At 45.5% G+C, this 25,422-nt stretch overlaps 1 protein-coding gene across 5 annotated transcripts in view; it reads right to left on the minus strand.

Moving 5' to 3' along the window:
* Positions 1 to 25,422, minus strand: part of WASHC2C (WASH complex subunit 2C) — a 57,146-nt gene that overhangs the window by 19,690 nt on the left and 12,034 nt on the right. For 2 of the 5 annotated variants that reach the window (XM_074999889.1, XM_074999887.1), the window contains exons 8-24: positions 24,430 to 24,543; positions 23,583 to 23,676; positions 22,613 to 22,681; positions 21,960 to 22,072; positions 19,113 to 19,182; positions 16,580 to 16,642; positions 15,207 to 15,371; positions 14,559 to 14,683; positions 13,464 to 13,553; positions 12,716 to 12,826; positions 10,725 to 10,841; positions 8,796 to 8,959; positions 5,433 to 5,544; positions 4,474 to 4,653; positions 3,132 to 3,317; positions 1,439 to 1,567; positions 1,189 to 1,272 (exon numbers count right to left, since the gene is read on the minus strand). In XM_074999889.1, the coding sequence (XP_074855990.1) occupies positions 1,189 to 1,272; positions 1,439 to 1,567; positions 3,132 to 3,317; positions 4,474 to 4,653; positions 5,433 to 5,544; positions 8,796 to 8,959; positions 10,725 to 10,841; positions 12,716 to 12,826; positions 13,464 to 13,553; positions 14,559 to 14,683; positions 15,207 to 15,371; positions 16,580 to 16,642; positions 19,113 to 19,182; positions 21,960 to 22,072; positions 22,613 to 22,681; positions 23,583 to 23,676; positions 24,430 to 24,543 (1,986 nt within the window). Of the gene's footprint in view, positions 1 to 1,176; positions 1,273 to 1,438; positions 1,568 to 3,131; positions 3,318 to 4,473; positions 4,654 to 5,432; positions 5,545 to 8,795; positions 8,960 to 10,724; positions 10,842 to 12,715; positions 12,827 to 13,463; positions 13,554 to 14,558; positions 14,684 to 15,206; positions 15,372 to 16,579; positions 16,643 to 19,112; positions 19,183 to 21,959; positions 22,073 to 22,612; positions 22,682 to 23,582; positions 23,677 to 24,429; positions 24,544 to 25,422 lie in introns of all 5 variants that reach the window. The other 3 variants (XM_074999888.1, XM_074999885.1, XM_074999886.1) reach the window with 2 other exon arrangements.

Here is a 25,422-nt window from a genome sequence, read left to right on the forward strand (position 1 = left end):
TTAGGGATGGAGAAGTCCCACATGGAAAAGCCTAAACAGTCATGCTTGCGGTGGATGCTTACAGGAAGGGTTATGACTGATGGCTGTTAATGGCGTCATTGATAAACAGTCACCAGTTACACACAAGCTCTATGAAGCAAATTCTTCAGAGCAAAGGTGTGAAATGAGAACTCATCCCCTAGTATGCAACTAAGTTGCCAGTCAAATAGACGTCAGAGAGTGTGAAGAGCCAATATAAAACTCTAAGGCTAGAAGGGACCTCAAGAGATTTGTGTGTGTTCCTCACCCCAAAGTCATCTTAATGTTAAGACTGTTAACTTTACCATAACATCTGTGTGTGTACATACGTACGCGCACACACACACACACACACACACAGACAGCCAAAGAAAGGTAATTTTTGCTTACACCATAATTAAGATTTGAGTGGGAGGTATTATTAGACTCCTCCTACTGCCAAATTTCCAGATCTGTCAAAGAACTGAGCCAGGTCCAGATTTTGATTCCATTAGTTTCCCAAACAAGTCAGTTGCTCTAGGGGAAAAAAAGTTCTAGCCAGAGCGTAATAATTCAAAAGGGCGCATGGGCTACTTGATGGCAAGTGCGGTTCTTGGATGAAAGGCGAGGAAAAGGTGAGCATTGTGGGTGTCTGTGTTTCTGAACTCTTTTCCATATCAATTGGGCTCAGCTTATTCAATAATCTTGAGAACAGTCAAGAGTGCAAACTTGTCCTGGGATCCCAGAGCAGGGCTGAGCTCTTTCCATCTCCCGCAGCATCACCTTTGTAAATTAGGTTCTGCAAAATAAGTCAGGACTTCGGAGACAGAAGGGCAACCCTACTGCCCTGTGATAGCGCACAATTGTGACTGACTGGAACAGTCTGTATCATCGGTGATGCACAGGGAGAGAGTCCAGCTCATTCTCCTGTAGCTTGGATGACTCAGCAGAAGTTAAAAAATACCCCAAGCAATAAAAATGCATTTGTCACTAATATCAGCTGTTAAGAGGCTGAATACACACAGGGAATGGATGTGTTGAGCACGGTTCCACTGATCCAATAGCCACTTGAACAAGTTTTACTCTGACCACAACTGACTTCACTTCATCTATATCACTGCCCCACCTCCCCTTTTCTGCACCTTTTGAAGCTGGTGTTCACAACAAAAAGGAAAATACCGGAGGCTTTGCCTTAGCAATGCTGAAGAGATCGTCGGCATCATCATCTCCAAAGAGCCGCACTCCAGCTGACAGCTTCCCAGGGAGTTTTGCAGACTGAAACAAAGACAGAACGCATCACATGCAAAGATGGTTTTCACCTCACTGGGGACGTTTACCAGCTGTTCTCTCTGGCAGGCGGAGTTCTTGTCCAGAACAGCCACAAGCCGTTTTCACAATCGGTACATTTCACAGACTCCGTTTTTAAAGGGTCAGAACTCACCCCGGATTTCTTGGGCCTGGCAAAGAGATCGACATCAGGGTTGTTGTCTTTCTGCAGCTTGTGACTGAAGAGAAGTTCCTCATCCTGAAACACTCCAGTGCTTTTGGACTGAGAGCTCATCTCAGCGGGCTGCAGGACAGAAAGAGAAACCCCCCATGGACAATGGTGCAAAACCTCACTATCAGTTTGCTCCGAAGTACCACACTCATAAGCTAACAGGTTGCAATGCAAGCCAGGCTGATCTTTATACGTACACAGGTGCAGCTTTAACGAATCCAATCAAATTAACTAAATGCGAAGCCCTCTGCAGCATGCAATGAAATGCACAGATATAAATGCACAGGGTTAAAATCAACGCATCGAGTTTTGTACTAGTTTAAACAAACAGATTTAAACACCAGTCACACAGTGCAACTTGCATGTTGAGACAAGCCCTCAAATTTGCACGCCTCTTGCGTATGTCCAGGCAGCTCGGAGCTAAGCTACCCTTTCAGAATGGGAAACTGCTCCAGTTGGTAGATCCACCTGCTCCAGTTTGGGGAAGGAGTGAAGGGAAGTATCAGAAGCAGCTCTGCATTCCCAGCCCTTCCCGCACAACAAATCACAGAGCCAGCTCAGGATCAGAGCTCTGCTTCCATGCACCAGGACAATCTCAGGCAGCTTTGTATAAAACAACATAGTGTTTTGGTTACTATCAGACACACACACAGCCTCCTAGCATCATTCTGCTGAGTTAGAATCATATAATGCTAGGACTGGAAGGGACCTTGAGCAGTCATTGAGTGCAGCCCCCTGCCCTCGTGACAGGACCAAGTACTGTCTAGACTATCCCTGAAAGACATTTATCTAACCTGTTCTTAAATATCTCCAGAGATGAGATTCCACAACCTGCCCAGGCAATTTATTCCAGTGTTTGACCACCCTGACAGTTCGGAACTTTTTCTTAATGTCCAACCTAAACCTCCCTTGCTGCAGTTTATGCCCATTGCCTCTTGTTCTACCCTCAGAGGCCAAGAAGAACAAGTTTTCTCCCTTCTCCTTATGACACCCTTCTAGAGACCTGAAAACTACTATCATGTCTCCCCTCAATATTCTCTTCTCCAAACTAAACAAGCCCAATTCTTTCAGCCTTTTGTCGTAAGTCATGTTCTCTAGCCCTTTGATCATTCTTGTTGCTCTTTTCTGGACCCTTTCCAATTTCTCCACACCTTTCTTGAACTGCGCAGCCCAGAACTGGACACAATATTCCAACTCAAGCCTAACCAGCGCAGAGTAGAGCAGGAGAATGACTTCTCATGTTTTGCTTGCAACACACCTGTTAATGCATCCCAGAATCATGTTTGCTGTTTTTGCAACAGCATCACACTGTTGACTCATATTTAACTTGTGTTCCACAATAACCCTAGATCCCTTTCTGCCATACTCCTTCCTAGAGAGTCACTTCCCATTCTGTGCGTGTGAAACTGATTGTTCCTTCCTAAGTGGAGCACTTTGCATTTGTCTTTGTTAAACTTCATCCTGTTTACCTCAGACCATTTCTCCAATTTGTCCAGATAATTTTGATCCTATCCCCTGAAGCAGCAACCCAGGAGAGCTGTTCTGGACAGCAGGGGAAACCAAGGGGCAGGAACATTGCAAGAGGGCGGTTAGAGGAAACGAGCTCTGCAAGCGAGCCAGTCTGCTCTTCGCTAACCTTTCTCATCTCTTTCTGCTCCATCTTACTGACGTCTTGATCTGGCGTTTTCTCCTCTTCCTCCTCAAACAAGCTCAGCACATTCTTCACCCGAGTTTTCGCTTCCTTCTCCCCCGGCGGCGGAGTGGCCACAAACAGATCCGAGTGACTGATGGCCCCCAAAGGCGATGCTGAGAAAGGCTCCAACTGTAAAGACAAAAGGAACTGGAAGCTGGTGCAGGTTTGCTGGATCATCTCGGTTTGGATGTTTGATGCCTTCAGAACTGTGAGATCCAGTAACATGGCAAACAGCTGAATGCACCCAGCCTTCCCTGGTAAATGAAGAAGTGCCAGACTCATTAGGGGGTGCGGGAGCATCACAGATTTGATGACCCTCCTGCATTAGAGCTCAGGCTTGGATCAGTAGCCTTCAACCTCCTGCTGACAAACAGCAGGTTGTGCATCGGGGCGGGGTTGGCCTGGCTACTTCTGCTCCAATCCAGAGAGGGCTGCTTTCCAGGAGCCGTGCATCTAGTCTGGTAATTGGAATCTTCTGAAGCAGAAATTTAGGTGCTCAGAGTAGTTTTCCACAAGCACACAGATTGTTAGCAGCATTAAGTATCAAGAAAATCACTGCCCAATAATTCCCACAACATTCACTGTTCAACACAGTAGCTGTGAGTGGCCCATATTTGCCCAACCTCTTTCCAACAGTACACTGAAGACCATCTCAGCCAGCAAACCCTGCTGCCAAAAGCAGAAACGTTCAGGGTTTTAGGTTGTCTGAGCACCCATGGACACTCCAGTGCGACGCATGTGAACACAATGTTTCAACAGCATTGCAGCCATTCCTGGATTGGATGCAAAGCATTTGCATACGCACAGCTGCTAATGCAGCCCACCCGGTTCACATGTGGAAAGGAGGGCTGCATTTCACCGTATGACCCAAATGGGAACATTTTTTAAAGAGCAATTACTCCATTTGCCGTTTTGGTGGCCAACAAAGGGGGTTACAACTTTGATTTTGGAACAGGGCACGATTACTGCTCAGCACAGAAGAGCGATCGGCCGTTTCAAGAAGGATCCTATAAAATGCGCCACTGAAGAGTTTTCAGAGAGAATATTTGCCAAACCTCTAAAAAACGAGAAGTCCTGCGGCACCTCATAGACCAACAGATTTATCGAAGCATAAGCTCTCGTGGGCAAAGACCCACTTTGTCAGATGCACGTCTTTGCCCACGAAAGCTTATGCTCCAATAAATCTGTCAGTCTGTAAAGGTGTCGCAGGACTTCTCCTTGTTTTTATGGATACGGACTCACACAGCTACCCCGCTGATACTTGTCTCTGAAGAGTATCCCTTACGTTTTCCTCTTCCTTCTGCCCTGCAACCTCTGTTCTTCCAGTCACAGGAACTGCCTTATGCTCCTCTGAATGTCCCAACTTCTCTTCCACCAGTTTTGTCTTTGATGTGTCCAGCAGATTCTCCCCTTCTTCCTCCTCCTCAAATAATGAAGGTGGCACCTGAGACATTTTCTGTTTTTCCTGGAAAATTAAAGGACGTTACTATTCACACATGGGGGACTGGCAAAGAAGTGTCCTGAAGGTGCGTCTAAAAGGCCTGGATCTATGAGGGGCTAGGGTCCCTGGCCTCCAGGGGACAGCAAACAGTTAGGCAGGGCTACTCTTGCTCTGAGTAGCTCAACAGATGGGTAAAACCAGTGGTCCACATATGGCAAGTGGGCTTGGGAGAAGGAGAGATTTAGGGGCTGTTACGCAGCAGGCTGGAGTCCATTCAATGGTCGCTGTTCAAAGAAGCGTTTTGGGGTTGACACCAGGAAGGCACTGTGTGGCAGTTTACTACTGGAGATCTCCATGGTCAGCACTCTGGTCAGGGATGATAGGAACCTGAGCAATAGCCGAAAACCATATGGAGAGTGGGATGGGGGGAGCTACAGACAGAGACAGAGAACCAGAGTTTGCTAGCTCTGCCAGAGATGGCCAAATCCTGCACCTACTGAAGTCAAGGAAAGCTTTGCCATTGATTTCAGTCAGAGCAGGATTTCACCCCGCAGGACCGTTCAAACCCTTCAGTAACACTCAGAGCAGTATCCCAGCAAAGGCAGCCTTCAGCTCCATTTCAGAGTATAATTTCAACCTAATGCGGCCAAGTAGTTTTAAACCTTAAATTATTTAAAACAAATTTGGTCACAACTCCTCTCACCTGAAGGCCCTGGTTAATGTGTTCAGGAGAAGCCTGCCTTGCTATAATTCTGTGCATCAGTGAATCAGCTGTTTTCAGGGTAAGTAGGAAAAGGAAGTACCGTTGTGCCTTTAGCTGCTGAGGAAAGACGTGCTGGCTGGGAGCTGAAGAGGGATCCACCATCAACAGCATCTTCTTCGAACAGAAGAGAGGCCTTCTGGTGCTTCCTCTGACTGTAGAGAAAGATCCAGGCACAACAGACATGTTTAACTGGTCAAATGGCACCACTGAAGACTGTCCTCTTTTGGGACACAGTATGGAAGAGCACAAAGTCCAAACAACGTATGTCAGCACCAGGTTTCCTCTAAGCTACAGAAGCTCAGGACTGGGTAAACCTTGCCCTCAAAAGAATGGCCTTACTAAGTCAGAACAAAGGTCCATCTAGTCTAGTATCCTGTCTTGCCACAGAAGCCAATGTCAGGTGTGCCAGATGGAACGAACAGAAGAGGCAGTCATCAAGTGATCCATCTCCTGTCAACCATTCACAGCTTCTGACAGACAGAGGATAGAGACACCATCCCTGCCCATCCTGGCTCATAGTCATTGATGGACCTGTCCTACATCAACTTATCTAGATGTTTTTTGACCCTTGTTAATAGTCTTGGTCTTCACAACGTCCTCTTTGGAGTAATTCCACAAGTTGACTGAATTTTGTGGAAAAAAAATACTTCCTTTTGTTTTAAGCCCACCACCTATTAATTTCAGAGGGTGATGCCTAGGTCCTGTGTCTATCAGAAGGAGGAAATAACATTTCCTAATCTACTTGCTCCAGGCTAGTCATTTATAGGCCTCTATTCTATCCTCCCTGAGTTGTCTTTTTTCTAAGCTCAAAAGCCCCCATCTTATGAATGTCTCCCCACACTGTGTTCCATACCCCACATCATTTGTGTTTCCCTGAAGCCCATTCGCAATCCCAATATATCTATTTTGAGATGGGATGACTGCGTCTGCATGCAGTATTCAACATGTGAGGGCATCCTGGGTTTAGAGAAGCAATTGCTATTTTGTCTTCTCAATCCCTTTCTCAACGATTCAGTATTTTCTGTTTATTTTCAAATGCCGCTAAACACTGCGCAAACATTAGCATATAACTATCCACTATGATTCCAAGATCCTTTTCTTGAGTGCAAGCAGCTAATTCAGATCCCACCACATTATATATAGTTAGGATCAGGTTTTCCGACGTGCATTTATCATCATTACAATATTTCATCCGCCATTTTGTTGCCCAGTCACCTACTTTTGTGAGATCTTTTAAAGCTCTTCACAGTGTGCTTGGGTCTTACACATCTTTTGAAAATGATACAAGAACTACTCATTTTGCCTCTTCGCTAATCATTTAGCCTGTTGAATAAGACTGGTCCCAGAATAGCCCACTGGGGGATACCATGATTTACCTCTCTCCATTGTGAGAAGGACCATTTATTCCTACCCTTCACTGCCTACCTTTTGATCAGCTATCAACCCATAAGAGGTCTTATCCCATGACCACTTACTTTGTTTAAAAGCCTTTGGTGAGGGACCTTGTCAAAGGTTTTCTGGAAATTTAAGTACACTATAACTAGTGGATCCCCCTTGTCCAAATGCTTGTTGACCCTTCCTCAAAGAATTCTAGTAGATTGGTGAGGCATGATTTATAGAAACTATGTTGGCTCTTTCCCAACCAATTATGTTCATCTATGTGTCTGAAGATTACGTTCTTTATTGTAGTTTCAGCCAGTTTGCCTGGTACTGAAGGTAGGCGTACCAGCCTGTCATTGCCAGCATCACATCTGGAACCCCCCCACCCCCCCCCCCTTTTTTTTTTTTTTTTTTTAATTGGCATTGCATTAGCTATGCTCCAGTCATTTGGTACAGAAGGTGATTTAAATGATAGTTTATACATACTTTGGAGTTTGATAAATTCAAATCTGAAGTTCTTTCAGAACACTTGGGTGAATCCCATCTGGTCCTGATGACCTATTATTCTTTAGTTTATCCATTTGCTCCATACCATCTTCCACCTCAGTCCATCCTAAGATATGCATTGACAGGGCAGGTTGCTTCCACTCCTAACCTCAGTAGCACAGGAGTCTCATTCTCACCTCTTTCCTTCTCCCTGCATCCATCTTGCTTACACAAGCTAAGTATTTGGGGTAGGGACTGTACTATTCTGTGTACAGCACCAAGCACACCAGGGCTCCAGTGCTGGACAGCTCCCAATGGCTATTAGGGTGAGCAGGGATCATGTCCCTAGCCCCTGTCTCGTCAGGGCTGGGAATGGGCGACATGGGAGGGATCACTTGAAGATTATCTGTTCTTTTCACTCCCTCTGGGGCACCTGGCATTGGCCACTGTCAGAAGAAAAGACTGGGCTGGATGGACCTTTGGTCTGACCCAGTGTGGCCTTTATGACTACAGTACTGGCATGGAACACAGGCACAGTTTTGTGGTTTCCAGCACAACGTCCTCCCCTCAGTCAAGGTGGGGTGCATGTGACAGGGACTTTGTGGAGAAAGAAGACCAAGGCACCACTCAACAGAGCAGGGGTCTCAAACTCATGGCCCAAGGCCATCTGCAGCCTGAGCAGTTCCACAGTCTTACTCATACACAGCTGCTGGCACATGAGCACCTGTGGTGGGAGGTGCATCCCTCCCCTTCTCCTCCGCAAGGCCAGCCCCTGCTCCACGCCCGCCCTGCCTCTTCCCACCCCTCCAGTGAGCGTGGGGCAGTGAGGGCGACTCATGTTGCCAACCCCAGCCCACCAGGGCGCCTCAGGCTAACCCAAGTATGGGGCACCATCCCATCCATAGGACAGTTGGGTCAACCGCTGCAGGGCCCGGGTGGGCCATGCCCACTGCCCTATGGACAGGACAGCTCCGAAAACACCTCCCCTGACACAAGGATGTGCTGGCAGTGGCACAGAGCCAGCGGAAAGAAGCCACTCTAGCTCGCTGGTACTACCAGTGGTGGCACTGGGGGCTCCTGGGCAGGGAAGGGGTTAAGTCATTCAGGAGAAGCATGTGGGGCTTCAGGCCGGAAGATGTCAGGGAGTGGGGCAGAACACGTGAAGGTCTCCTCCTCTGGCACCCTCACCTGGAGCCCTGCCAGGGAAGGGTGCCCGATGGCCCAATAGGAGGATGTGAGGACTGGCTGTAAAGGTCAATTGAATTTGAGACCCCTGATCTAAACCAGAACCGTAATCTCCACCTGGAAAACAAACACTCAGCCGGCACAGCTACTGATCACCAGTAACTGCAGAAACGCACAGCAGGAAACAGTGATTTGAAGATGACTGGTTGACACCTCCACCGCCTGGGGAAACAGGGCATTCTGTCACGTCAGGAAGGGAATCCCATCTGATCCTTCACCAGCTATTGGACCAGGTAAGTGTGCACCAACAGACTGGAGAGAAACGCATTCTCTGAAGTCAAGATTTTTTCACCTGTCTTTTGTGATCACAAATAAATCCTCCTCCTCATCCTCTTCAAAGAGGCTGGTCTTTTTCACCACCTTCACCGGATCTGCTACGCGACCAGGTTTTGCAGGTTCCCCCTTTTGGCTGCCTTCAGAAATTGACTTAGTGGGCTTACTGATGTTCCAGTGGTCCTTGGGGGAGAGAAAAAAATTATTCTTTTACACATCTACTTCTACAGGTCGTTTCAGCCAGTTTCTTCTACCTCAGCCAGCTTTGCAGAATAAGCACTCCTTCCCTGGAGCATCTGGTTTTACACCTATGCATTAAACACAAACACCAGGCCAGACATTGATAGAACTTATACCCGTGAGGGCTCAGAAGGACCAAGGCCCCTCCTGCTTAGCTGGCTCCACAGTGCAGATGTAAATGAGTCCTAGCAACTCTGAGTTCTGCGCCCGAAGCTGGTTTTGTGAGCGTATGTTGTGCAGCCCCAGAAGGGAGAAGTTTGCGCTCTTGAAAACTGTTGATGATTAGACAGAGGAGCGAGGAAACACACAAACTGTGCCCCGAGATAACATTAGTAACAACACTGCATCATTTCCTGACTTCTAACTGCAAGATTAAGGCAGTTTTTCCACCCGCCTTAGCAAAATAGTTGACTGTTCTGAATACTAACAGAGAGGTAGCCCTGTTAGTTTGTACTCCAACAAAACAAAAGCAGCAGAAATGTAGCACTTTAAAGACAAACAAAATGATCGCTTTGTTAGTCTTTACAGTGCTACATTTCTGCTGCTTTGTTTCATCCTGAATACAACATTAGCACTTCAAGTGTACTGGACATGCCTCAGCTGGAGAGCAATGGGCTCAGACAGGAAGAGAAATGTTAAATGTACACCTCTGCTGTTAACCTAGCCTCAGGCAACCAGTTTAACAGAGCATCCCTGTCTCTTCCTGGGACAAAGCTATTTACATATTAACACTGTCTCCAAAACACAACTCCAAATTTGCATTGGCCTGGAATACTGCAAATCCCAGACATATATTCTGTTTTCATGCTTACAGTGTACCTTTTTGCACCTAATGTTATAGGGCTGCAGGTGGAAAAAGACCACATCCTTTTCCTACTTAATGATGCAATAAAAACACAACTGAACAACATTTTTTTAAAAATTTGAGCTTAAAAAAAAACACCCACCAGATATTCATGTCTCAACAATCTTAAAAAGACAGTTTAGATTAGTTGGAGAGCCAGTTGTTTTAGAATAGGAACTATAGCAGCACTGAAATCAGATGAATTTCGCAGGAAAAATACACAAAACTCCTCTTACTTAGTCAAGGTAACAAAGTGTCATCATGACCTACTTGCCTGCAAATCTTGATAAAGGATTCAACACCTCCAACTCTTTAATTAAGGGCTGGGAGAGCTCCCAAGCCATGTATCTGAATCATCCATCTAGCCCAACCCACAGAGATGGCTCAAATCTTGTTTTCCAAGTCCCCCCATAGCTCTCAAAATAAACCGAATTGCCCCAAAACTTTCAGGCCCTCTTTAATTGCAAAGTAGCCCTCTAGCAGTAACGTAGCATAGACTCTTCTGCAGGTCACCTCTAAGTCACCCTCCATGGTCAGAGCAGGGATGTGTCTTTTTCCATTTGATACTTATTGTGTACCTCCAGCAAGTCTTCCCAGCCACGGTACATCTGCCATCCAGTCCCATGGCGCATGCAACCATAAAAATAAAAAAAAAAAAAAAAAAAAAAAAAAAGACAGGGCAGAGCCTGCCCCCCTCAGCTGATAGCTACACATCAGCCAGAAGGAGCACTGTCTGTGGACACAGCCCAGGCATGGAGCATGTCACACTCGAGCGCATCACAGTTAACGCACTACTGAACATTTCACCTTTGGAGAGCAGGACACCTGATAACCCCCTTTGAAATGCATCTCGCATGACAATACCTCCTCATCACTGCTGAACAATGAACCGGAAGTGCTTCTGAGGGACTCTGATTGTTTTGCTTTCCCAGGGGGTGGCTTCGACTGTGGCTTCTTGGCAGGCGGAGTACTAAAGAGATCCTAAAAATATTAAAGTCAAGAAACATAACTTGGTGTATAGCAGCATTCAGGTTCCTAACATCATTTGTTTCTTGGCAGAGCTACCTTCAGCTAGTTAAGGAAACAAACACTTCAACCAAAACCTACTTAAAGGAAAACAGCTTCAGCTTTCATGGAGCAGCTGACTGAAAAGTTATAAACCAAAAAGCCTCAAAGTATCAATGCTTTTAAACAACTGGCCCAGCTATGATGGGAATCTGGCCCCACAATGGGACCTGCTGGCCAGGACTCCCACCAACTCTCCCTAACCTGGACTTCCCACAGCAGGATTTAGCTTTTATTCCAGAATTTATTTCTGCTGGGGACTTCAGATTTATCATGCAGATAAGTACTACTTCTACCAAGCTTTTCACCCTTAGGCTGGGAAGTGATATTTGAAGACCACACCCCAGTTTTGGAAGCGGTTCTCTGCAGACTGCATCTAGCATGTACAATTTCCATTACTGTTCCCCTTACACAGTCATTTGCTGCCCTCATGTAGGACACAGCCAATGCCTCATGCCCCAGTAGCCAGCTTCATGGCAGTAAAATCAAATGCACAGAGGGCTCAGGCACATTAGACACCAGGTTGTACTAAAAGCAGCAGAGCTGCGTTGTAGTGAATTCCTGGGGTAGACAAGGACAGTGATGAAACTGGCTATCTATGGCAGAGCTTTCAGAAATGCACTGTACTTTCAAAGCGCCTCAAAACGAGGGGAGTTTTCCTGACAAACAAGAGAGATACTCCTATTTATGATCTGAGAAAGAGGGACATTGCCCTTGGAAAGTTACCAGCTGATCCCTATCACTTCTCTGACTTGGCCTTCAGAGAAAATTTCTCCATCACAGGGGACATGGGTCCTACCATATCCTGACCAGCTCATTACTACAGTTCAGGTCTTTCTAACCCGCTGCTCAGCAGATCTCCTAGCAGACAGCTACACATAGCTGTCTTCTCTGCAGTACAGGAATGGAGGACGGACCTCTTCCAATAGGATAGGCAAGCAAAGACAAAGCACTGCTGGCATCTGGGAAAGAGACCAAGATCCTAATCTCCAACAGTCATGTGGCCTACTGTACAGGAAAAAAGGACACTGGTGAACTTGGGACTTGTTCATGTGCCAGGCTCTAGTCAACGGAGGAAAAAATAGAAACCCCCTAGAAGATTTCCAGTTGAACTTGAATTCCTGGTGAGAAACTAGGCAAAAGCTGGACATCCGGAATTCCTGGCTTGCTAAGCAATGGGGAGCGTCTGCTATCACTCCCAGAGGGGACAAGACAGCAGCTGGAAAAAGGGTGCTTGCTGGTGAGGGTTCTACAACGTTCATAGGCCTCTGGCCTGCCACAATCTGTGGACACCTTGTTGCAGTCCAGAGTTGATGGGGAGCAGGTTAGCATATTATAGGGGCTGGGTGTCTGAAGACAGACTATAAGCTCTTGAAGAGCAAGCCACCTAGAACAGTGGCTTTTGGGCAGAATCACGAAACACTAAATTAAGAATACAGTGAACCTGTCAATAGTTACTGCTCCCTACAGAGGCAGCCCATCCCAGAGAGCAGCACACCAGTTGTGCCAGTGACCAGGTAACCTGAGCAAGTCACCGTGCCTCAGTTTCCCCTTCTCCAAAAGGGTGAGGAGACAGACTCTGCTTTAGCTCCAGGGATGGAGAGGTCTATAAGAACACACAGCAACATTACGGTTGCATCTGTCACAGGAAGAGTCAGACTGTGAAGCGTTACATGGCACAAAGACCCGAGCATGTGAGGAGCTGCCCTTGTAACTGGCTTGCCTTGCTCACAGAATTCACTGACAGGGCTGAAGAGAAAATGTGGCTCATGCGAGTGAAGGTCACTTACCTCTTCATCCTCATCATCGAAGAGAGAGAGTGGGGCTTTTAGGGTTGACTTGCCAGGAGGTAGCAACGTGCCCTTTGATTTCGGCGTCTGATTCGATGAAAACAAGTCCTGCTAGGACCAAGCACAGTCACTTGGCCAGACAGTTTGATGAGAGCGGCAGGGCTTAACCACCCAGAAAAACGATACGCACATTGCATTCATTTAAAACAACTGCTTGGTGTACTACTGAAGAGGATAAAAATGATGGAGCCTCACCACACCAACCAGAGATTCACTTTCAGGACAGGTCACTGATTTGGGGGCCCGACTCAAGACATCTGCCCAACTCAGAGAGTGAGCACGTTACTTCGCTTGGGACTCTCTGGAGGCTCCAGGGCAGGTCTAAACTGGGAAGCCAGACAGGCACTGAAGAGCTCCCATGACCCCTACACCTACAGAAGCAAATCCCAAGGTTGGAGACTCTTTCCTCCCTTTTTCACTTCATTGAACCTTCTCTCTTGTGCCTCTGACCGTGTGCAAAATAGAACTTTTAAAGTGTGGTGGAAAATGTTGGGTGAAACCCACTGCTCCTGCTTGAGAGAGTTTGGGGGAACCACATACCAGAGATCCTGCTCGTAGCTAAGCAACGATTTGAGACCTCTCTCAACAGGAATGGGTTCTAACCACCCTGGCAGCAGAAATGCAGTCACACTGCAGCCTGCACCCCGTAACACCCTCTCCTCTGATCTAAACTGAATTCAGCACTTACTTCAGAATCTTCTTCGTCAGAGAACAGGCCCTTTTGGGTTTTGGGCAGCATAGATAAAGACTTGACATCCTCACTGGAAGATGGTTGACCCTTCAAAAGAACATATCAGCTCCCATTTACATGAATGTAAACGGCACACTTTGCATTTCCTCTTTAGCAAGCCAACAACCAAGTGCCCCAGCTGTTGAAAAGGGATGGCCAAAACCTAGAAAATGCTTATCCAAGCATTAGAGAACCCAACACCCCCTTTATTTTAAGGCAGATCTTTCTGCAGAGCCTCAGCTGCGTGAGGACTAGTTGAAGATTATTTTACATACAATTCCCATAGACTTCAACATGCAGCTCTTACAGTGATTCCGTGGCACAACTTGACTCTGTTTTTCTGGATAAACCAGACATCCACATGGAGATAAAATAGCCGGTGGAGAGACTTCTCTAACCCGAAGCTATGAAACATTTCACCAGAAGTAAAATGTGTGTGATTTTTTTTTTTTTTTAGTTTCTTGTTTGGTCACTCAGCCTTTTTACATAATTTTAACTCCTTCGAACTAAATTTCTAACAAAAATGCTGTTTGGAAACAAAGTGTAGAAATGAGTTCATTTTGACTTTTGAAAACATTGTTTTCCTCATTTTCAGCCAGCCAAAATTATTTGCTAAGCTTGACCCAAATTTGAGAACGACTTCGGACAACCGGAAACTATTTTTTGGCAAAGAAACTACGTTCAGCCAGGAAATTCTTCCCGGCTCTGCTTCACAGTCAGCTTCCACCAGCTGCTACAGAGCAAGAGGAGAAACAAGAGAGACACCATGGTCACAATAGAGGAAACCGACTTCAAGCCTCGGTGAGGCTCCCAGAGACCAACTTCCTCAGCACAGGAAACCTCTGGAGGGAAGCCCAGCAAGTCACAGAGGTGCAGAAGGTACATAAGCTGCTCCCCAGCCAGCTCTGAGGCTTATCTGGAAACTAAGCCTTGAATCAAAACACATTCCTGTTATTCTGAAGAATAAACTCTAGCAGAGAGCCAGAATATCCCTCACTATTCCTGGAAGACCAGTTCCATGAGCACAGTGGAAAAATCCACTTCTAACATTACCTTATTCCCAGTCATGGATTCTTTATGGCCCTCTGTGGCCTTACTGACAGCTGCAGGGACTACCTCAGGCTTTTCCATGAATAAGTCACCTTCATCGTTGACAAAGAGATCGGCACTGGGTTTGACTTTGTATAAAAAAAAGGGAGAAAATACACATTCATATTTGGGAATGTTTGATAGCTGATCTTGTTGAGTAGCACTGATCAAAAGAGGCCACGACAATAGAGAAGGAGAAAAGTCTCTTCTGTCGGGAGCAGAATGACAGCCATGAGTAACAGAATCCCACTGGGGGCATGGAAGGCTACCTCATAAGATGAAGCCTCGTTTGGTACAATGATCATGAGTCGAGGTCAGTGGTGCTGTAGTTCTCACAGACGCTGAATACATGTGCCCATCTAGACACACACAGCTGTGAAATAAAACTAGATCTCACCTTGGATTTAAAAAGCCTCCCAGGGGAGGGGGGACATGGAGTGGAGACAGCTGCTAAGAAAGATCAGAGACATCACAGATGGTAATGCTCAGAGGTATCGGACACAGATGAGGTGGACATGGCGTGGGGGGGGGGGGGGGGGATTTCACATGACCTACAGGTCCACTCTGGCCCTCATGTCTACGACTTTTTACAGTTTTCTGAACACACGTTACCTGATTTTGAACGTTGGTTAGCTGGTTCCACAAAAAAGTCATCATCGTCGTCAAACAGACTAACTTTCCCAGGCTGCGTGGGGGCTTTGTCTGTACTCTGCGCCGCAGGCTTCTTGTTTTCTTTTTCCCCCAGAACCAAGACAGAACTAAACACGTCATTCTCACCTGTGAGTAAGAACACTGAATAACTGACTCAATAGCCACAACAATGCTTAAGGGTTATTTATTTAGTTTTGATCAGTGATTTAATTCACAGAAGTCCCAAAGTAGTTGCAAAATCCCTGAATGAGAAATGAGGACTAAATTAATGACCTCAGTTATTTGGAACAGATAGTCTGAGCAGCTCCAGAACCAACAAGGTCTGTGCTTCCCCCGAGGAGCAAGATGACCTCTGACCCAACCTAGTGTCAAAGCCACTCCTGGTGTATTAGCATCTCTGAGAAAAGGTCTGAAGGAATTCTCATCTAGTCAGTCTTAGAAACAGCCCGTATGGCATAAAAAGAGGAAGAAATACATCGAACACAAAAATAAGACTTTGCTACCCACAATTTGCTTTTGTCACTACACTTAATACTGGTTGAACTGCTCTTGTCTGGCACCCCCTCCCTGAAAAAAAGAATTTGACTAACTACAATATCATCTAGCACATTACCAACGCTTCCACTATTTCCTGGGCTCTTAGGAGACATTTACGGGGTAAGTTACAGCTAAAGAACAGCACAGAACACAGAGAGCCAGGACTTGTGGCTGGAAACAAACTTTACAGGACCACGAGAAACCTGGTGAGACCTATAATAAGCAGTCATCTGGCTAACTAAAATCATGCTGGATTACGAATGTTGCCAGAGGAGAGTGTGCCGGACTAGAGCGGTTTCAGCCTATTATGAAAGATGCTGGCCAGTGTAAAACTAAAGATACTTCCCGAACAGGCTGACCAAGGAACAAGTTTAGCTAGCATGAAGGAGCTGCACAAAGGCACAATCCTGTAGCTATTTAGCCTAAGTTTGAAATGCAGCTCCTAGTACTGTTTAAAAAGAGGAAGTGGCCCATGCAATGTGCATTCAGTATATGACTCACAGATCTAAAGAACAGGAACTCTCAAATAAAGCTATCCAAAATTATGCTACTTTCGAATTGATCCTTCCAGCTTCACTGGTATTCTTGTTTTTCTGAAGACACCCCACAGAACCCGTACACAACTACACAGAACACAGTGAAGTTCAGGCCAAGCACGTTCACTGTTCTTATGTTTGATGATGAATGTCTGATACAAGAGTTCTCCATCTAGATCACTTTTTTAAACCACAGGAGTATATTTTAAAGCAAGAGATGTGTTCCCTGCATGAGGCAGGTCACTGTCAGTTGAACCATACCTGGGAAAAGACAGACTGCGCCTGCAGGAACTTTCCGTGAAGTTAATGGTTTTGCTGTTGGCTCTGAAATACAAAAGAGGAGCCAGTGACAGATGCAAACTTTTTTTTTTAAAATCCAATTAACGCATCAAAAAGAGCAGCGTAAGAAAAATTACGATCATACTGAGCTCTCTCCTTTTTGTTCAGGAGCCCAAATGGCTTCAAATCAACAGGCTTTAGACAAGTTACATCTACACGGCCTCTCCCTTTCAGAAGGGCCATGAAAATGCAACTGATAGAAAATGCAAATGAGGCATGGATTTAAATATCTTGCACCTCCTTTGCATACTCCCATGGTCATCTCGCTTCTGAAAGAGCTCTTTTCGAAAGCCAAAACAGCTGTGTAGATGAAGTTTATTCTCGAGGAAACCCTGCTTTAGAAAGCACCCTTCTTCCTGAAAAAAATTAGGAAGAAGTGTGCTTTCGAAAGCAGGGTTTCCTTTGGAATGAAAGCTATCTACACAGCTCTCTTGACTTTCGAAAACAGCTCTTTTGGAAGCGAGAGCCCACGGGAGTATGCAAATGAAGCACAAGACATTTACATCCACACCTCACTTGCATTTTCGATCAGCCACATTTGCATGCCCCTTCCGAAAGGGAGGGGCAGAGGAGACATACCTATACTGAATTTGTGTGGTTGTTTTTCCTCGACAAACAAAGTCGGTCTAGATGTCCCCTCCATGTTGCAAAGCAGGACTATGAAACTAAACAGCCACCAATAAAAATGGTTCTGGTGTGGTTCTTTAAAGGAGCTCGTAGCCACAATCTAATCATCATTTAAAGAGCTATTCTGTACCCCACAGAATCAATGGCTACCACTTAGGGGCCTAAGGTACATTTGAAAATTTAACCCTTGGAGTTAGACAACTTCAGTAGGAGCAGCTGGGCACGCCGTACTTTGCAGAGGCAGGCTATTCAATTGAGTGCTTAACTACGAATTTAGAAACTTAAACTTAGACATGCACACATTTGAAATACATCCGGCCACGCACACACCCTGTTCTGAATAACTCCATACTGAAAAGAGTTTGAGAGCCTTCAACAAGCCATTGGGAACGCCTCCCATTCAGTAATCTAATGGTGACATTACCTTTTTGGAATGGTTTTGCTGGAGAAACGTCTAGCTTTTTAAATCTAAGAAAAATGTGAACGTCTTCCCACCAAGAACAGCAAATCTTGAGCTCTGTTGGGAATCTAGTAGCTGTGACTGACTGCATTTCTAGCTCGTTAGTTTGCTATTTATCTAGACTGGTTCAGACTATAGGACTGGAAGGGACCAAGAGGTCAGCAAGCCCAGTCCCCTGCATTCATGGCAGGGCCAAAAGCCATTTGGACCATCCCTGAAACGTATTCATCTAATATGCCCTTAAAAATATCCAGTGAAGGAGAGTTTACCCAGCTTCCTAGCCAATTCATTCTAGTGATTAACTATCATGACAGGAAGTTTTTCCTTGATTTCCAACCTAATCCCCCCTTATCGCAATTTTAGCCCGTTGCCTCTTGTTCTATCATCAGATGTTAAGGAGAATAATTTTTCTCCCTCCACATTGTAACAACCTTTTAGTTACTTGAAAACTGTTCTGTCCCCTTTAAGAATTCTCTTTCCCAGATTAAACAAACCCAGTTCTTTCAATCTTGCCTCATTGCTCATGTCCTCTAGACCTTTAATCATTTTTGTTGCTCTTCTCTACATCTTCTCCAATTTGTCCTGAAATGTGGCGCCCAGAATTGGAAACAATACTCCATCTGAGACATAATCGGCATGGAATAGAGCAGAATTACTTCGTGTCTTGCTTGAAGCACTCATACTAATGCAGCCAATAGAAGGTTTGCTTTTTTTCTTCTTTTTTTACGCAACACTGTCACACTGTTGACTCATTTAGCTTGTGGTCCACTATGACCCAGAGATCTGTTTCTGCAGTGCTCCTTCCCAGGCATTCACTTCCCACATTGTGTGGGTGCAACTGATTGCTACTTCCTAAAGCTATGGCTACACTAACCCAGAGACTGATACTACCGTGATCGATCCACCAGCCATTGATTTACTGTGTCTGATATAGACATGATAATTAGACCTCCCAGCTCGCTCCCATCAATGCTGGTGCTCCACCAAAACAAGAGTAGCCAGCGTCATCAGGAGAGCAGCTCTCGATGAACTTACCACATGCAAGACACAGCAATAAGTAAGTCAACTTCAGCTACACAAATAGCATAGCTGAAATAGATCGACGGCACCACATGGTGTACACCAGGCCTAGAGTGGAGTACTTTACATTTGTCCTTCTTGAACTGCATCCTCAGACCATTTCTCCGGTCTGTCCAGATAATTTCGAATTATAATCCTATTCTCCACAGCACTTGCAACCCCTCCCAGCTTGATATTACCACAAACTAAGTGTCATGATCCTCCGAGACATGATTACCATCCACAGAGAGTCCAGACACCTATAATGCAACAGGAGATATGTGCTAATTGTACAAAATCAGTTCTTACCGTCATTTATTGGAGCTCGCGGCTCTTTTTCTTTTGAATCTTCTCTTGGTGCTTCAGCAAAAAGATCGCTCTGATGGAAGATAAAGACGCAAAACAGATGTTTGTAAGAACTTTATCAAATTACTGCAAGATACAGACTTGGGACAACAAGGGAGGAGGGGAAGAAATACATAGATTTCAAATAGGTTTTCATTTTTGTTCTGGGTACAGGAAAGTTCTTCCCCTTTGCTTCACTTCATCATTCAAGGGCTTGGCCACCTGAACTTGAATCAATTTAATTGAGCCAATGCAAACTTTTATGGACGCTTATTTTGGTACAGAAGTAGCTTTATTTAGTTTAAATTAAACCTGGTCACAACCAGTGTATGCTAAACAAAAGAGCCACTCCTATACCAAGGCAAGCATCCACATGGGTTTGCAGTGGTTTAACAGCAGTCAAACCTGAGAGTCAAACTCCCGGGGAAGAGAGGTTCGTTGCAACTTTGAAACGTCCATAACTATGAACAAAACATTATGGTGGTTCTTTCAAAAATTTATAAATGAGCTTTGACTTAACAGGTTTTAAAACTTTATTCTGAGAAAGAAAAATGCTTCACTTAATCATCCTAATTTAAATTAAAAGCTCCGAAACAGTTTTACTTTGTCTTTTTCTTTTTTAACTTCCCTTTTTTAAAGTAGTTTTGTTTAAACAGCGCTGCAGTGTATTCGCTTTTCTTTCTTCGCCTCTGCTGATGTCTGACTGCATACCTCCACTTTCAAACGAGGTGTGTAGATGACTGCTTAGTTCATAAACTCTCATGCTTGTAACTCTGAGATTGTACCTCAGTTTAAATTCATCCTTTAGGTTAACCCAAGGCAACTTTTTCCATGTAGACAGGACACAAAGAGAACTCATGCGGAATAGGGGATAGCATGGACCTCTTGAGTTTCAGACCAGAACAAAAAGAAAGGGGTAACATCACTGCTCATGGTATGCAGTGTGACATATTTAAATTAACAGCATTTTAAAACCATGCGATAACCCCTGCTCCCCAAAAATGTGTTAAAATTCCAGGAGTCAACCGATTCCTACAGAGCCCCCTCTGCATTCACACAGGCTCATTATATTCCCTTAGCTAGAGACACGCCAAATCCACAGACCTCCAGCTAGGTCAGCAGAGGACAGGACAGTGACTGCATGGAGCCAAGTTCGGTTGAAGACAACTGCAAATTGCGCTCCCCAAATGGTGAACACAGGTTCCGCTTGCCCTACGCTGATCACACAAACAAGCACTTTGAAAATCTCACCCTAGTACCCAAAGATCCCAGGAGCTGAGCATCACTGAAACTGGGAAGGTACTGAACTCCCAGCTCTCTGGCACCCCCCAGAAATATTCCAGCCCTAGCATACAGAAGGAATTTGAGCATAAAGGGTTGAAAAGGGGCTCCTTGGAGAATCCTGTTGCAGACTCATTCTATTAAGCTTTATAGAGGGGGAGTCTACACTGAAAAGGGAAACACTTAATAGAAATTCAGAAGAGGGAGGTAACCTGTACAACAAGAGAGCCTAGTTATCTTACTCAAAAATGCAGTCATGTTACAAGCCAAATCCACCATCTTATAATGAAAAGAAAACTCTATTAGTGCTGATTAGAGTATTTTTAGTGCTTTAAAACAGATGAAGATAGGTGTCCTCCCACCCCAGCTCTAACACTGGAAAGTATCCAGCAAGCGTAAGAATCTTTCTGTGATCTGACACTCACTCCAGATTAAAGCTGCTCTAAAAGTCGCTAGATGGCACAGTCTTGTCCTTGGGGAACCTTTGAATCGGGGGCACACTGTCAATATCATGCTTCTACCTTGCATCTCACTGGTCGGGACTGGGAACTCAATAGCCTGCTTGCAGAGCTGCACAGAGATAGCCACAAAAGCCAACACATTGCTGCTCCAAATCAGTCATCTGACTACAGCTGGTGGCACACTAGCAGTTTTGTTTCTTGTTTACTTCCTGACTCCCACTTACTAGATTCTTTTCGCAATAACAGCATTTTTCTGCAGAGTACTGAGGAGAGTACTGGAGCAGGAGGGGAGAGAAGCGCAAATAGAAGAAGTATTGTTGCACATCTCTGTAAATCTGTTTCACACACACACAAAATGTACACATTACGTTTCCCAGGCAGTGTGGGTAACTTGTGGTTGTATAACTCCTGGGTAACTGGACCAAGGGAGGCCACGATGGGGCCAGAAGGCTATTAAATGTCAGTTTCACGTCTATTCAACTCGCCTTCCATTGCACAGAATCACACAGCACTTCACAAGCTATGTATAGCCCACACTATTGCTGCTTCTGGGTTAGGGATGGCAGAGCAGCTATTGAGAACATTCTTGCATGCTAACAGTGAGGGGAGAGCAGGAGGGATATCTTGCTCAAAGATCGCAGGGTGCAACCCGCTGTCTCTGATGCGAGGCATGCGATTTCCAGCATCAACGCAAAGCTGCCTTTAAAGGCCTTTACCCTACCTGGGTCTTTTTTGTTAACTGCACTCTCTTTGGTCTACCTCCGAAAGAAGAGGAGCTGAGTCAACCCAGAAGGGAGCTAAACCTGTGGCTTTAAGGATTTCAAATGTGATTTTGGAAAGGCTGGGCCAGCCCCTCATTGCTTTTTATACCAGCTCCGCTACTGGGGAGAGGATACCATGCAGAGAGGAACAAAATGCAGAACACACCACTCCAACATCATGTTTGTGGGTCAAGCAGGGCAGACTTTAAAGCATTCCTTTTCTCCTGACTTTCCTGCACCATTAATCCCTTCCTTAGGGTCCACGCATGCAGGAATCCACATGCCCCTCTACCCCAATGGGAACTAACCTCCTCATCATCAAAGAGTCCCATCCCGCCACTGAAAAGGCCTCCCTTTGAACTGAACGGTGAGAAGTCCTCATCGGTTAGCTTGGGAGGTTTGAAGAGGTCATCCTCATCATCTAGAAGGACAAAAAAGGCAGTCCAGTAGCAGTTTAAAGACTAACAAAATAATTTATTAGGTGATGAGCTTTCATGGGACAGACCCACTTCTTCAGACCATAGCCATAACATGTTGCAAGAAAGCCACTACCTTGGCCCTACCCTAATCTTCTCAGAAAGGACATCAGAGAAGTGGCCAGACACCTGCAGATGCTTCATGGGCACCACAGACATAGATGCGCGGGGAACAATCCGTTTACTCTACGCTGCAGAAATTCTCACACCTCTCTGATCACTGTACCAACTGAGCAGTAGAATAGTAGCAACTGGACCAAGCCAAATAAGATCATGGGTATAGAGGAAATTCCTTGCTCACACATTTCTACTCTTGCTGGGTGCAGACATAAGCACTGGCTGCTCTACTGCCAGTCATACAAAATGAAGAATACTAATTAATACAGTGCAGAAGTGGAAGTTCTGGAATATATCACTCACCCTGGAAGATCATCCCTTTCCCAGTTTAGAAGCAGAAGTTAAGGTAGCAATGGAGAAAGCCTTACCATCTGATGGTACTCTAGCATCCTTCTTCTCTTTCACGGTTTTCTTCGTTTTGATTTCCGCTGATAGGGCTTGGAGAAGAAAAGAGGGAGATAATTAACAAATGGCCCTCTTTACTTCTGTGATTTTTTTGACCTTAGGCCGGTTTGCTATAAATGCATCCTAAGAGTCAGAACCAGAGCCTGTTTATTTTTGATGCTGCACAGCTTCCTGAAGCAACCCTGCAAACTGGTTTTGCACCCATTATTCAACTGAGTTAACAATTTCAGACCCCCGAGAAGAGGAGAAATTTGTCAGTTTTGATTACGTTTAGAAGCCTCAAATCAAGGCCCCATATTAACAGACTAAAGATTGAACTGTAAACGTATTGGACAGGGGGGTGTATGCAGAAGATTCATCTTATCTGTTTTCATAAAAAGAGAACATCATGCAAATTACACATGAACTGACCAGTCTAATTTGACTGTTCAAGCTGAGCAAAGTAGGAAAAAAAGCTGGTGGTCAACTGGTCAGAAGTAAGATGCTAAAACTTCTCCCAGCAGCAAGCAATGTTTTTTAGTGACAGTTTTGCTTTTATAGGAAAGCACGAACATACTAAAGCAGTAGGATATTTTGTTTCACTCACTCAGAACAGCTGGAAGTGACAGAGAACACAGTGGCCAGCATCTCTGCTTAAGCCAGATGAAACAGTCAAAACAGTGCACTTTCCGAAACACGCAATTTTATACCAAGCGTGGAACAGCCTAGGAAAGAATTCCCTTCCTAACCTAACTGCTTCTCTGCACGTCAGCCTGTTCTACTGGTCCTCTCTACAAATTCCAACCTCACATGCAAGAGGACAGGAACCTGCTATTTGCTTTCATGCAACATGAACGGATGCTCACAAGAATATGTTACCGTATTATAAAGAACTCGTCAAACAGCCTCAGGACCCTAATGCTTCCCCCAGATGTGTACTAAAGAGTCGCTTACAGGCCTGCTCTTCATCTTGTCTGCTTGGCACGTCCCCTTTGATCCGTGCGGCCAGCTCATCTGCAAATGATGTCGGTCTCTTCTTTTTCTGAGGCTGCAAGAGGGCAGAGAATAAAGAGGAGTCTGCTGAAAGGCATACAGTCACGTCCCAGTGAGCACTGGGCTCACCCCCTACTGGCAGAAAGAAGAACAATGTCCCGGGGAACAGCTGAGCAGTGAAAGCAACAGGTCTGATACCTGTAAACAGAGGTCAGCCAGTCAGTCATCTGATGCTGATCCATCGGAGCGCCAGCCCCATTCTTCCATGTAGGGGGAAGTGGGGTTCAGACCAGACCCTTCGGAAAGGGAGCTTACAGCCTAGCATTGGGTGTAAGAGGGAGGGCTCTGGTCTGACAATTTCCCTTACTGGCCACCATGCTCCCCACCAAGGCAGCCTACATGCCAATGGCTTGTGAAGCCACTGAAACCCAGCAGGGGAAAAACGGTTTGGCAAGTTTAAAACATCAGATGTCCTCAAGGGTCAGAGGCAGCAAGAGCACAAGCTGCTGCCCTTCAAAATTCCTAACATATCCTTGCTGCTGGGCAGCCCCAGCATGGGAGACAGATAACAGTCACAAGCACAGTAAGCTATTGTGCACAGCTGTGCTAAGGCCAACCTGGCCTCTGGCATGCCAAGAGGTGTCATGCACAGGCAACTGCACTAGGTGGAAGCCTCAGCTGTCTCCACAACACTGTACCAGGGAATTTCTAGCCATCACTGCACTCACAAAGCAAGTCCTACAATCCACCCGCTCCACCCACAAGCGGGAATCATTCCCTGTTCCCACTGGCAGCAGCAATCCCTTACCAGCCTCGTGTTGTCTTCCAAGTCCTCTTCCTGATCATCCTCTTTTTCAGAGTCACCAAATAGGTCACAGCCATCCTCCTCCTCCTCCTCCTCCTCACTCACCAAAGCCCTCCTCTGAGAAGCAACAACACGAGCCAGTTTTCTATTGCAGCTAGATAGAGGAAGGCCAGCTGACCGCCCTGAATTTGCTTTCAGGATACAACTAGTTTTCGGGTGGGGGATGACAAGGAAGAAAATGTTCTAAGCCCCACATAATGCAGTGAATTCCCCCTGTACCCAGCACGAGCAGCCAGCTCCTCCAGTTGGCAGAAGGGAAGAGATATGACAAAGTATCTGGTTAGGGCAATATCATCTCCTTTACACATACACCCACCTCCCTCCTCTATTTCTACCTTCCGGATTCATCCTTTAGCTATTTTGCCTGTTCTGTTTTACCTGTGATTTCGTGCACTTCTGAAGCTTTGAACTTGAACTGCAACTTGGCTTTACTTCATCATTGAAGTATTTACCCGCACACCCAAACCAGAGACCACTGGGTGCCAACATCCTGAGCACATGAACAAGATACAGGTTGACTCACTCTAGCCTGGCACCCTCAAGATCTGTTCAGCACCGATTAAGAGAATTTGCCAGACCACAGGAAGTGGTCTTAAACCATCACCAACATTTCCACTGCTTAGTGAGCTCTTAGAAGACATTGAGGGGTAAATTACAGCTAAATAACAGCAAAGAACACTGAGAGCCAGGATTGCTGGCTGGAAACAAGCTTTATTGGACTATTAAAAGAGATTATTAAAAAGGGGATCGATAATAAGACAAAAGATATCATACTTCCCCTACATAAAACTATGGTACGCCCACATCTTGAGTACTGTCTGCAGATGTGGTCTCCTCACCTCAAAAAAGATATATTGGCATTAGAAAAGGTACAGAAAAGGGCGACTACGATGATTAGGGGTTTGGAACGGGTCCCAGATGGGGAGAGGCTAGAGA

The sequence above is a fragment of the Carettochelys insculpta genome, chromosome 7 (assembly GCF_033958435.1).
Source record: "Carettochelys insculpta isolate YL-2023 chromosome 7, ASM3395843v1, whole genome shotgun sequence".
In the NCBI taxonomy this organism is placed as follows: Eukaryota; Metazoa; Chordata; order Testudines; family Carettochelyidae; genus Carettochelys; species Carettochelys insculpta.